This window comes from Thunnus maccoyii, chromosome 13 (assembly GCF_910596095.1).
Source record: "Thunnus maccoyii chromosome 13, fThuMac1.1, whole genome shotgun sequence".
In the NCBI taxonomy this organism is placed as follows: domain Eukaryota; kingdom Metazoa; phylum Chordata; class Actinopteri; order Scombriformes; family Scombridae; genus Thunnus; species Thunnus maccoyii.
In genome coordinates, this window is record NC_056545.1 from 5375241 (window position 1) to 5388521 (window position 13281).

The 13281-nt window shown below is 38.6% G+C and overlaps 1 protein-coding gene across 3 annotated transcripts in view; it reads left to right on the forward strand.

The window, feature by feature from the left end:
- The window catches only part of LOC121909965 (rho guanine nucleotide exchange factor 12-like), a 42950-nt gene that overhangs the window by 12304 nt on the left and 17365 nt on the right, over positions 1-13281 (forward strand). For all 3 annotated transcript variants that reach the window (XM_042430851.1, XM_042430852.1, XM_042430853.1), the window contains exons 3-12: positions 1458-1549; positions 4273-4371; positions 4471-4520; positions 5485-5542; positions 6281-6489; positions 8653-8730; positions 9278-9394; positions 11124-11219; positions 12383-12508; positions 13130-13228. In XM_042430851.1, coding sequence (XP_042286785.1) covers positions 1458-1549; positions 4273-4371; positions 4471-4520; positions 5485-5542; positions 6281-6489; positions 8653-8730; positions 9278-9394; positions 11124-11219; positions 12383-12508; positions 13130-13228 — 1024 coding nt within the window. The remainder of the gene's footprint in view (positions 1-1457; positions 1550-4272; positions 4372-4470; positions 4521-5484; positions 5543-6280; positions 6490-8652; positions 8731-9277; positions 9395-11123; positions 11220-12382; positions 12509-13129; positions 13229-13281) is intronic.

Below are 13281 nucleotides of genomic sequence, written 5' to 3' on the forward strand. Positions count from 1 at the left end.
TTAGTTCACTCTCAGCGCTTCTCATAGCGTCGTTTTCGGCTGCAGCAGGCAGCTGTTTTCAGAGAAGAAGCTCTAAAATCCCACTGTACACTACCTGCTCAACACCAAACAGCAAACAGACAAAGTTAGCGACTTGCTGGTGAACATAGTGGAGCATTTGGTAACCGGCCAGACATTTCCCTCAGGAGTTGGTAGAGAGCATAAACAGAGCTAAAAGAGAGTGACTAACATTCACCAGGTGGACAGAAACACAACTCCAAATGAATGACAATGTTGCTCCATAACTGCTGGATGTGGAAATAGGCAACTGTTTGCCAACAAGTTCAACATATAAACTTTAGATATACGTCAGTGTTGTGTTCAGAACTTGTTAAACCACAATGTTTCCCTAAACCTAACCAGACTTAAACCATTATAAAACAGATTCATTTTTCAACAGTGATTAGTTTTGGAAGGCATAGACAAATTATTTCGTCCTGCTGATTATTATTGTCAGATCAGAAAACGCTTTTATGTGTCGCTCTGAAGTGCATGGACCAACAAGGTACTTTGTTGTTTAATTTGCTGTGTGACTGACTTGCTGTGTTGTCCACCTGAGGAAAGATTGAAAAATATGTTGTCGAGTTATTGTTTACTTTATGAAACATGGAAACCGATTGTAAATGTGTTGCCACTGAGGTTGTGACCAGCAGACCGGCAGCATAAATCTGGGTGGGGAAAGTGAAAGAGCAGCGCTTGCCCCTCCCTCATTACCACCACTAAGGTGCCCTCGAGCAAGGCCTTCAACCCCACCTGCTCAGTGGCTGGTAGATCAGACTGTGGTTGTACTGGGCAGCTTCCAAGTGCGAATGTGATCAGGGCATTCATGTAAAAGAGAGGTTTTCTTTCAGTGAAACTTCCCTTAATAAAAAAAAGAAAAAGTATGGCACTGGCAGTACTAACAAGTACATGAATTGTCTTACCCACAGGAAGTAGACTTTCCTCCCACCCTCAACACCTCCGCCCACAGCTGACTGATGTGGTCTATATTTATACTTTTGCAAGTTATATGCTTTTCCTCATCTGTCTCAGTCCCCTCACTTGTGATATCTTTGTTCTGGGTTTTGATCTTTACACAGACAAATAACAATATTTTAGTTTCATTTAACTTGATTCAACCTCACTCAGTTTGTGACATGTCATCAACATTAACCAGGTTTATAATATTGTTCAAATGTCTGTACAGGTATTACTAGAAATCCTTGATGTTATTATAACACCCAACAATGGCTCAGATTTTCATATTCTTTTAAAATTTTAATGCAGTTCTAACCATAAACAGTGACCCAGGAAAGAAATTTGGGATTTGGGGAAGCTATTTGGTGCTTTAATAATTTTAGTTAAATTTAAAGTTTGAATTTATTTATTTATTTTGATGTTTGGTATGTGTGTTCTCACTTTGCTACGTGTCTCTTTAGGACCCCAAGCATTCTCAACAAGGACCCCACAGACAAGAAACCTAAGAATGACAAATCGTCCGTCTCCCTCAAACATGAGTTTGACCCTACAGGTAAGAGATTTTGGTGCATACTTTTTCCTCTTGATTGATTGTTTCCTTAATTGCTGCAACATTTCTACTGTGAAACTGTGTGGTTTTAAAGTGCTAAAATCCAGTGTGAAGGTTCAACTGTATATGCTAAGAATGGGAAGCAAAGTCTTTTTGTTAGTTTTGCTTTACGGATGAATAAAAGTATGACTTTTTAATCTGGACTTCCACAGCAACACATTATAATCAAAGTGGTGATTTTGTGTAATTTGAATGTTTTGATTTGAGATTAAATTACAACTTTGAGGAGCTCAGTGAATAAACTTTGCTAAACAACATTTTAAACCCTTGACTTGTTCTTATGTGAGGTTTGTCTTATCTGATTAAGTCTTTACTTTTAGTCATTACCACAGGGGCTGGTGAGGGAGAGAACAGACAAAGTTGTTAAAATGGTTGCCTGGGTTGCAGGGTTGACATTAATCCTTCCTGGCCTTTTCCTCACCCTGGAGTCTTGAGGCTCCTTCATGGAGGCCAGAAGACAACCAATTATCCATTCAGCTCTCTCAGATAAGTCTTTGAAGTGGGAGAAGGAAAAGGAAAACCAGACGGTGGCAGATAATGAGTCACTGAACTTCCTCAGTGGCTACAGGAAGAACATCCCTAATGGAGTTTTCTTCATCTAGCGGATATTCTTTGCAGATTTCAGGATGATGTGGGAGTTTAGACTATGAATTACTCAGCTGAGTTTATGGAGCGCCTGATTTCACAACATCAGGAGGACCTGGCAGATTTTATATGTATATTATTAGCTGTGCTCTTTGCACATGGTCATTTGATTTTTTTGTGCCCTTTGCATAACATTTTAATCAAATATTGAAGCTGGATTTCCAAATTGTCACTTTATTACCAGTTAATAGAAAATAACACCGGGTGGTTTAAAGAATGTAAATATTTTAAACCGTGCACATACACTTGTTGATCAAACAGTATGCCCTATTTTCTGTTACAGGATGAGACATTTGAGAATTTTAGAAGCCAATTTCCTGAAATTGTTTCTCACTATACCTTAAAATGATAGTAATACGTTTATAAAAAATAGTAAAATAAATTAATAATAATACATTAAACACATTTAGTTTATTCTACTCTTTTTACTGTATTTTTTTAAACATAATTTCTTAACTCATTTAAGTGTTTTAAATGCATTTAATGCAGTTTTATGTAAAGGCAAATGTTATGTATGAACAGTATAATACAAATTACATTTTTAAAATTCATGTAATGTAATATAATTAATATCATTAATATCACATACATTACATTGATTTAAAAGTGAAAAGATGAAGGCATGATAAACTTTGATGAGAGGATACAAAAACATTGTCATCGAAGGATTTATTTTGGCTGAATGAAACAAGACTTGTCAACATTTTCAGCATGTTCAGTCATTAATTCCACCTGTGCTTTTCTTGCTATAACTAAACAAAATGTCTGCTGTCTGTGAATCTAATTCATGTGGGACCGAGTATGCACTTTAGCCGGGCGTCTAACCTAGCCCAGATGTACAGATGGCAAACACATGTTACACCGCCTGATTAAGTCCTGTTCAGTGCTGCTCTTGGTTTCCCAAGTTTGGTGCCACATGTAGTTCTTTGGTTCCAATAGCCATTATTATGTGCTTAGTGAAGTGGTAAAATTATGTGTTTTGTGTTTATGTAAATCTGAGCGCCATCTGTAAAAATATACATTTACCATGTCCAAACAAAAGAATATAAAGAAACAATACTAGAGGACCTAACACAGACCCTTGTGGAACACCATATTTTAAATGAGCTGTAGAAATGTTGGACTTGACTAAGAATAGCACAGAAACTTTTATTTAAGTGTCAAACCAGATGCAGATGTGTGTGTGTGACTCCCTGATTTTCCAGATGATGAAGTCATGGTCATCGTTGTCAAATTCTGCAGAACAAAAAGCAAATCAAGAGTGAAAATTTACACACCTTCACCAGCAGTGCAGAGAAGAGCAGCCATTGTTGGGGAGACAACATTTTCACAGATGCAGTTTCTAAATTATACTGAGACAATATTTTCTTCCAAACATTACCTCAGCATTGTTAATTTATAAGCTTATCAAGATAAACCAGGTTGTTGTTTTCCCAGGCAATGCCAGGCGATGCCGTTTAAAATAACAGAAGACTGAATACCAAACAGTGTCAGCTTTGTCATGTCAGTGAGTGAGAAAATCAGTGAGTCAGTGAGTCAGTGAGTGAGAAAGTTTCTGGGACTTTTTATAATGTTTCTATTGAGGATTTTTTTTTCATACAAAGGCCATTAAAGAGAGAAGAGAGGGAACATATCTGTCATTGGTGTGTGTGATTCTTGTTGAACAGAGGACATGCTGCTATTTAAAACCATTTCTGTTTTAGTCTCTTGATTTGTCACTTCCTGTGTGGAGAATTTTTCCCACAAGTGACCACACCAGACAATCTGTGCCAGACTTTATTTTGGGCAAATATTGAAAAAACATGAGGAAAAACTTCATACATTAGTTACTTTTTTTACTCGCAGTAGTACAGTAGTACATGAAATAAGGTAGACAGTTAGGATGTTAATTTGAAAATCTTTGGTTTTTTTTGTTTTTCCAAAAGCACAAACATCATTCCATTAAGTTGTCACGTCCATTAATCATTGTAATTGGTAGCATGTAATTTAATGCAGTGTGTTTGTTTGTGTGCAAATGACAGGACTTGTCCAGCGTTGTGTGATAATCCAGAGAGATGAAAATGGCTTCGGGCTGACAGTAAGTGGAGACAACCCTGTGTTTGTGCAGCTGGTCAAGGAAGGTAAGACACACTTACACACACACTCACACACACACATACACACACACACACTTGTAGAAGCAACATCTCTGACTCTGTGTTCTGTCTTTTGTATTATAGATGGAGCTGCAATGCGAGCAGGTGTCCAGACAGGAGATAGGATCATTAAGGTGAGCTATATTATTTCCTTCTTATTTCAAGGATCAGTAACTGAACATCTGCATACTCATCTGCAGATGATGAGTATGAATCAGATTCCAGTACTCTCTTAAAAAAAACTATATGAAGTCAGCTTTTGCTCATGCCCGACTGATACCTAATCTGCTAAATAAGGTTTATAACGGGCTGATACCGATTTAACGGATCAGGGGCGTACTCACAAAACAAGTTAGGCCTAAAACTAACTTCAGGACTCCTACATTTTTTGGTCTAAGAATAATTGATAAAGCATTTTAGAGGACTCCTAAGTCACCAAACCTCCTCACAAAGTGCAGGTAATGAGCCTCCTTGCATCAGGATTTTGGAAAAATTAAACGATAATGAACTTTGAAGCGTATATAGATGGCAGGTGAGTTAATAAGGATTCAATCAGTGTACCAAAATATTAAATCAATATGATTACACGAGAGACGGTCCTGTGCATTCAGTCACCAGTGAACCAATCACTGTGAAGATAATGATTAAGTTTATTCATGAAGTCACAAGGTCAACCCGCCTCTTCTCTTAGCTTAGGAGTTCTCTCAGTTCCTCATCAAAGTTGTTCTCAGCAGCTTTGTGAATCGATCTTAAGAAGAAACTCTTAGAGAGGAACTTTGAGTGGCATTTAGGAGAACGTGGGAAAGTAAGTATTAAGATGAGATTCTTTGTGAATACAGCCCCTGACCTTTAGGGGTTAAAGCAGCTGATGCAGTAATCAGCTGGGGCAATACCACAGCTTCATATTTATCTGTAAAATAATAAAATATGAAAGTTTAAAAACTAACAGGCAGGAACATTTAACTGCGGAATAACAGAGATCATAATACTGACTCTTATGAAATACCACATTACTCTCAAGTGACACCTACCACAACAAATGAAGTTCTGCCCAGAAAATGATGTCCTAATCTCCTAATATTTTTTGTTTTCTGACAGGTTAATGGGACCTTAGTTACACATTCAAACCACATAGAGGTCGTAAAGCTGATAAAATGTAAGTAAGCATTTGTTATTTCATCTTCAGTATGCTGCACCACATTTAAATTTCAATTATTTGAACAATGTGTTAAGAATGTAGTGTTACCAAGTTAGTGATCAGGCTGAAGCAAGCTTTATTGAGGTTAGTAATCACTCTGTGTGAGGGACAAAGACTGTAGCAAAACATGATGGACATAAAACCTGGATCTGGTTGTATTACTGGTTGTATTGGTTGTATTTCTAGTGACAGTAAATGTGTTTCCATCCAGCTGTTTTCAAGAATATTTTCAATTTGTGGATAAAAAACTGGAGTGGAAACACTGGAAAAGGAAAAAAAAAAAGTCAAAATATTGCAAAAATAGGGTTTCTTTTACTTAGAGTTTTCTTGGAGACAGCATCTACTGGCAGTTCGAGGTACTGCAGCCCCTGAACTCAGTCTGGACAAGACATATAAATCATGACATAATATATCAGCGTAATGGTAACACAGTGTTTGGTTAAGCCAGGCAAAATTACTGATTGTTCATTTAATGTGGTCAAATTTCTTTAAACAGAGCTAGGGCTGTAACTCTTGATTATTTTCATTACAGACTAATCAGATGATTATTTTCTTCATTAATCAATTAGTTGTTGGGTTTATAAAACTCATTGCAGCTCTGAACAGAGCTCTGTCTCTTCTTGAGGAGGTTTTGGTGATCTTCACGGTGGCTTAAATGAATTTATTCTTGTGTCAATATTCTTCTTTCTCTTCCAGCTGGATCCTATGTAGCCCTGACAGTGCTGGGCAGGCCTCCTGGGCTTCCTCATATCCCTCTGGAGGAAGAAGAGAAGGAGGAAGGGGGAGAGGTCAGCTCGCTCTCCTCTCTCTCCGTGCCCCACTCACCTGCACTGCCGGGCAGAGAGCAACGCAGCAGCACGTCCTGCGGCCCTCAGGAGCACATCGCCTCCCCTCCGCCTGATGGGGTAAGGAAGAGAAAAAGGCGTGCGTAAAGGATGGAATTAAAGCTACACTTCACCACACAACATTTAGCTCACACTAACAGGTTGAGGCAGTGTGCAGATAAATATAAAACCTCCTGTGTCAAGAATTCCTGATGAGATCTGATGCAAAGTTGTCTCACTGAATATGTAAGACAGGTCATGTGTGAGAAATGAACAATCAACATCTGATTTTGTTGGTAAAAATAAACCTGAACTTTCTCAAACCCTCAAAAAATAGTGTCAGAATCCATCACAGTCACATGATTTCAAGAAAATTCTGATAGACGTAATAAAGTAAATATTTTGATTCAAGTTTTGGACTATTACTCATAATAAAAAATGTCCCTACAGATCTGACGGAGCTCAGGATTTATGTTTTCCTCTCACGTAATGTTTGTACAAACTGAACCAGAAGTTGTTTTCAAGTGAAGCCTCTTTATTGTGTTTCTGTAAAACTCTTCTTTACATTCTGGATAGATAATGCAGCCCAAATAATCAACAGGATATCAAGTCTATAAGTTGATACTAGGGGTGTGCCTGAATACAAATATGTTATACGGCAAAGGAAAAATAGTGGGTTTTTTACGAACATTTATTTCATACAAATATTTTAAAAATTATTTGTTTTCAGGAAGAAAAAAACAACAACATGTCAAATAACAGCACGCAGGTCGGTTACATCACTAGCTCTCTCCTCCGCTCTACTGTTATGTGTATCAGCACGTCTCAATGAGGGCAATCACAAAAACCTGCTGCATGACACACATTTCCTTATTTGGACATCAGTCCCGGAGTTTGGGGTGTTCCCCAGAGATACAGCTGAGCTACTGACACACGCAAAGTGCTTATAAGGGACTCTCCATAACCTGCTGTTCCACTTCTCCTTTCCACAAAGTTACATTGTAAAAATAGGCAAGAAATGACAAGTGCAAAGCAAGAATCACTTTTGAAGTTTTTCCCTACACGTCACAGACTGTGGTGTCTCTGTGTTATGGGTGTATAAATAGTTAGAGGTCTGTCTGCAATGAGGCGATGAGTAAAGTTTTATCTCAGTAGTCAGCGCAGTTGTCTATGATCTGGGAGACTCCAGGTTCGAGACCCGGTGTGGGGACCTCCTTCATAAGGTAGTTTATTCATAAACACTTATTTAAACACTTTAATATCCTAAAATTAAAAGTGTAAAAAAACAAAAACAGAATTTTTATACCTATCTCCACTTTTATTTGAATACAAATACATTTGCTGCCTCGACAAATACAAATACTGGGCTCTCTGCACATCCCTAGTTGCTACTAATGAGGCAATCACCCAGCATTACATTACTGCTTTTATAATACAGAAATATAAAAATCCATAATGAATTTCAAACTTAATCATCATTATTAACATATGGACATGTATTTGTTCATTTTTTTTAGCATTCTTTACAAATTAAATACTGTAAATGAACCAATTTTAAGGTGTAGGAGAGATGTTTCCTTATTTTTAAATGATATCGGACCTGGACTACTGTGCAGGAGCCGTATTCTCAGGTTAATATGTGTTTTTTGTGGAATCTGCTGGATCTCAATGTTGAACCAAAACTTTAATGCTCTGAAATGATGTTATTTGTAGCTGTGATACAGTTCATGATATCATTGGTTTATCTGGCTTGTACAACTCATTCAGCTAATTCTTTTTAATTATCCCCATCATTTCAGTCCATTACTGCCAGATTTTACCAAAACATGCCCCACTGTGTCAACAATTTGTCCTCTTTTTAACACTGAAGGTGTCAAACTAGAAACTATAGTTTCATATAATCTGGTATGCTTGTGAATCAATTGTTTCTTGTTAGAATCATCGACAAAACTATTTTTCTTCCTCTTTCAGTTCTAGTACTTGAATTGGGAGCATGTGAATTTAGTATGTGACTCATATACTGTATTTATTTATGATTGACCTCATGTTCCCCTTTTTTCTTTTTCACTTTTAGCATGATCTGTATCACTTCTCTCTGTGAAGACCTAAAACTGTCTTCAAACTTCTGGCCCCTTCAGTCACATTTGTGTGTTACAGGAATGATCACGTGTTGTGTAATGACGTGTTTTTTAGTGTAGCACCAACCATATTAGCTCTGTGCTTCCTCTTTATCTCCTCTTTTAGGATGAGAACAAAGCCACACACAGCCAGAAAGTCGACAGCCTGCAAAAGATGCTAACCAAGGAGCAACAGGAGTTACAGGTGTGTGCATGATACCATGAGATTGTGATATTAATTATTGTTTTTTCTTTAAAGTAACAATCTTGAAGATCTTCAGTGGTACCTATGACGATAAACGGTAATTGCAGATGTGTGTGTTTGGACCTCTGTTGCGTAAGCTCCACCTACCCTCTCTGGTGGACCAACCACCGCTGGATGATGGAAAATGCGTCTCTAACTGTGCGCCGCTCGTGATTTTTCCTGGGAATGTCGCCGCCGACACCCAGTTCGTAATACCACAAATGCTAGGGCTTTCATCAGCAGGCCATAGGCTCAATCACCATCAATCGGCCAGAGATAGTGATTTAACAGCATTTATTTAAATGAAAATCTTCGAGATTATTACTTTAACTGTGATTATGAAGGACTCTTGAGTGTGTTGATTGTGGCTTGGCCTCTTTGTGTCAAGGTTTCAATCAGTTATTTATATGCACTTGACCCATGTCCATTCAACAAGAATGTCTTTAAACTTTTTCATTTGTGGCTTATTTCTAAAACACCGGACACATTGGGATTTATACGTGTAAAGGCAAAGGAGGAGGATTACAGCAGAACCCCCCGACCTAAACTACTGAAGGAGATCCAGGAGGCAAAGAAGCACATTTCACTGCTGCAGGAGCAGCTCATCAGAGCAGCAGCATTACAGGTGCTGTACAAACACACAAACTGATTTCTAAATACATGCTCTGTATGTATATTTTAGCGACTACGTATGCTGCTATAGAAAACCATAACGCTCCAAACAGCAGACACTTTGACAGTAAAAAAACAGATGTGAGTAATTAAATGAATTATGGCTGAATTCCCTGAAGCAGTGTCACTGTCACAGCTTACTGAGACACTCGTTAATGAAATCAGTCACTCCTCTGCTTTTCCTATTGTAACAAATCCGCTGTGAAAAGGCTTTCAGATATTTTGGAAGAGGAGGACATTTTCAGAGAGAATGAGAGGGCAGATTGTATCTCCCAGTCACACTCGGTCCCTGAGTGACAACATATCTCCTCTGTTAACCACTTGTGTTCTCCTTTGAGAAAGTTTGAGTTTTAGATTAATTTGGCTGAATACCATTAGTTATCCGACTACGTAGCTGAAGACCTTGTTTCCATACAGCCAATAACATCTTTACATAAAGCGATAACATGGTGTTCTATCATAGGCAGAACAGACGTCACACTGAGCCTGATTGCATCCTGCTACACAACACGAGACCCACAGAATCTGAACAACAACCTACATTAGCTTCCCAGTTAAAGCCTCCTTCTTATCTTAACTTAAAAACACGAACACACGTCTTGTCCTGCAGCGTAGCTTGTTGAACGAGCCACCAAACAAACATTCCCCGGGGAAAAGCACACCGCTAACATCACTTAGCAGGCTAGATAGCTAATTAGCTGCTCATCTGCAGCTCTTTAAACAACATGTAAACATACTTGTCCCTTCACACCCATTAGATGCTGGTTTTGTCATTGCTATTCAGAATCCCTGTTAGCGACACACTCTCTGTCCATTACTTGTAGCTATTATTGCAAAATAATGATGATTAATGTGCGAAAGTGTTAGAAATCTAAATTTACTGCTCACTATAGAGTAAACTATTGAGTGTCAGTTTTATAGGGAGTAGTGATTAAGTGATTTTGCTCACATCCATAGTACAATAAAGTTAAACTAGAGAAAAAAATAGATATTTCTTGTGGCATTTTTGCCTTTTTAATAGACAGCAGACAGTACAAAGGCAGAGAGATGCAACATGTAGCAAAGGTCTTTGGCTATATCAGGGAAGTTGCGGTTATGTGGTATTCATCTTAAGCATTCGTCTATCAGGACACCTGTGTTTGTGATTTTTATTGGTGGTGGAAAAATAATTTGGCTCAGGAAATTGCCTCAGCATACTACCTTTGATTTTAGTTTACTGCCAGTAACAGAAGAGTTTGTCACAGTCCCTTTGAAAGATGACACAAGGAGAAATCCTGGCTTGTCAGACACATAAGAGAAGTTGATGTAGCTTAAATAATATTGCAGAACCTCATCCATCCATGCATGTAGGTAGGTTTTTTCTCAACAAAACCATCCACATCCAATCACGGCTGCTCAACGCATACTGTATAACAGCATCTGACGTACAGAAAAGAGCAGGTGCATCGACACCCATCACCGCCCCTCAAAAATGTGTGAACTTGACATCAAAACTTATCCGCTTTCATGTCGTTTAAATGCTGTGACAAGCTGGACGACACTTTTTCTCTGAAGTACGAATTAAGCTTCGACTCGCCTGTCTCTCCCACAGACTTCAGATTAACACAGGTCACTGCAGACACTTTAGTCTACACGACCTTTGTTAATTGTTACTGATAAGAGAGTGAACAAATGTTTTTCAGGATGGAGCCACAGGGACCAGGAGCGGTGAGACTGAGGAGGGGGACAGTACGTCTCCCCTGAGGGATCAGACAGCGTACTCGTGGAACAACAACTCTGTGGGTATAATGACAGATCACAGCATTCGACTAATCAAACAAATAATGAAGAGTTAGTTAGTAATGTTTTAGGTGGAAGCCTAGATAGATGCTCCATTAAAAAAAAAAAAACTCAGCTTCAATGCTAACAATATTTTTTTGCTGCTTTTGTGTAAAAATTTCATATTGGATTATGTTTCAAGTGTTTTAAAATGAAAAACATGGATTTGCCAAACACTAGGTGCTACTGTTGACCAGGCAGTGTAATTAAAGGACAGGTTCACAATTTTTAAAGTGTGTCTTAAAACAACAGTCAGGTGCCCAAATGAACACTGAAAGAGGTTTTCCTCATTGTAATCATTCCTCCCGTTCATACTGGCTATTAAAAGATCCCCTTCAAATGTGCTTTCAATTCAAGTGATGGGGGACAAAATCCACTGCATTTAGTGCAAAAATGCAGTTAAAAGTTTATCTGAAGCTTATATGAGGCGTCAGCAGTCTGAGTTAGTCATATCAAGTGGATATCTGCCACATTAACAGTCTTTTCAGCATCAAATTCCCTCTTTGTGTTTCCTCGGACAGTGTTGCCCTGTTGACCTGCAGTGGAAATATAGTAACAAAAAGAGGCACTCTGGCACTAAAAAGACTGTAACGTTGAAAGATATCTACTTGATTTGACTCATTTGGATGCTGAAGCTTCAGATTAGCTTCAGATAAACTTTTAAATACATTTTTGCACAGAAGGAGGACTGTGGATTTTCTTTCCCATCACTTACATTGTAAGTGCATTATAAAGGGATCTTCTAATGGTCAGTATGAACAAGTGGAATAATTACAGCAAGAAAAACCTGCTTAAATGCTCATTTGGGCACTTGGCTATTGTTTTAAGACAGACTTGAAAAACTGTGAACCCATCCTTTAATAATTTATTGTAGGAACACCTACAGTCTAAATAACAGGAAGTCCGTCTGAAAATACTGCTTACACAGACTCCTTTGTAATAACAATCTTTTTATCACAGCCTCTATAAATAGAGATGAAATGGTCCTACGTTCCAATCTCAGGGGGTTTTCCATTATCAGCACCAGACTAAACAACTAATTTGGCTTAAATGCTGTGTTGCTTCATGTGTGTATTAATGGTTACTGTATGTGTGTGTATGTTTCTGTCTGTGTTTGTATTAGATGTGCAGCAGTCCCCTCCCAGACAGTCCTGGCAAAAGAGAGACGCCCTGTCAGAGCCCAAACATCAGCCACAGAGACGGCCTCAACTCTTGCTCGTCGCCTGACACTGAGGACACCCCTGACTCTGTTAGATACGCTCACACACGCCCACACACTCTTTTGGTTTTGTAATATCATAACCGTGAAGTCATTTTAAGGACCTTTTCAAGCTGGAACAAAAATTTCAGTGGAATACATGTGGGCGCATATTGGTGACAGCTAATTATCAGTTGCTGAGTACATTATTGACCAACTGACCTTTAGCTGAGCCCTGCACCCTCTAGTTACTGTTGCTATGTCTGTCATGCTTTCCGTTATGCCTCGGATAACGAGTTTGGCAGCGGTTGAGGTTGTGCAAACTTCTCAAGATCCAAAAAAGAGAAGGACAGAGCTGCAAATATAGCAGATGAACACACTGTTTGATGTATTTCTTACATTCTTTCTCTTGTGTTTTTGATTTTTGAAAGGCAAAAATAAGCCATAAATGTATAGGTCGTACTAAATCCAAAAGCTGGACAGGTTTTCTGTGCCTAGATACGGTTGCTAAGCTGTAGTTTGGACAGTCACTCTTCGGGGGAGTGGTTTAGCGAATGGTTTGGAAGAATATCTTTTGAATATATGCCTACGAACAAAGCTGCCTATTAATGTGAAACTCTTTTCATATATCAGTGCATTTAACTTTGAATGTACTCTTAATGTATCACTCAGGACTCCAGCGCCCAGTGCATTGTGGGTAGCCCTCCCTACCTCCTCCACCCCCAGATCATTGGAGCAGAAGATGACTACTTTGACTCTCAACAAGAGCAGGTATTTCAAGAAATGTTCCAAAGCTACCGACGGACTATTTGGACAGGAAGCTG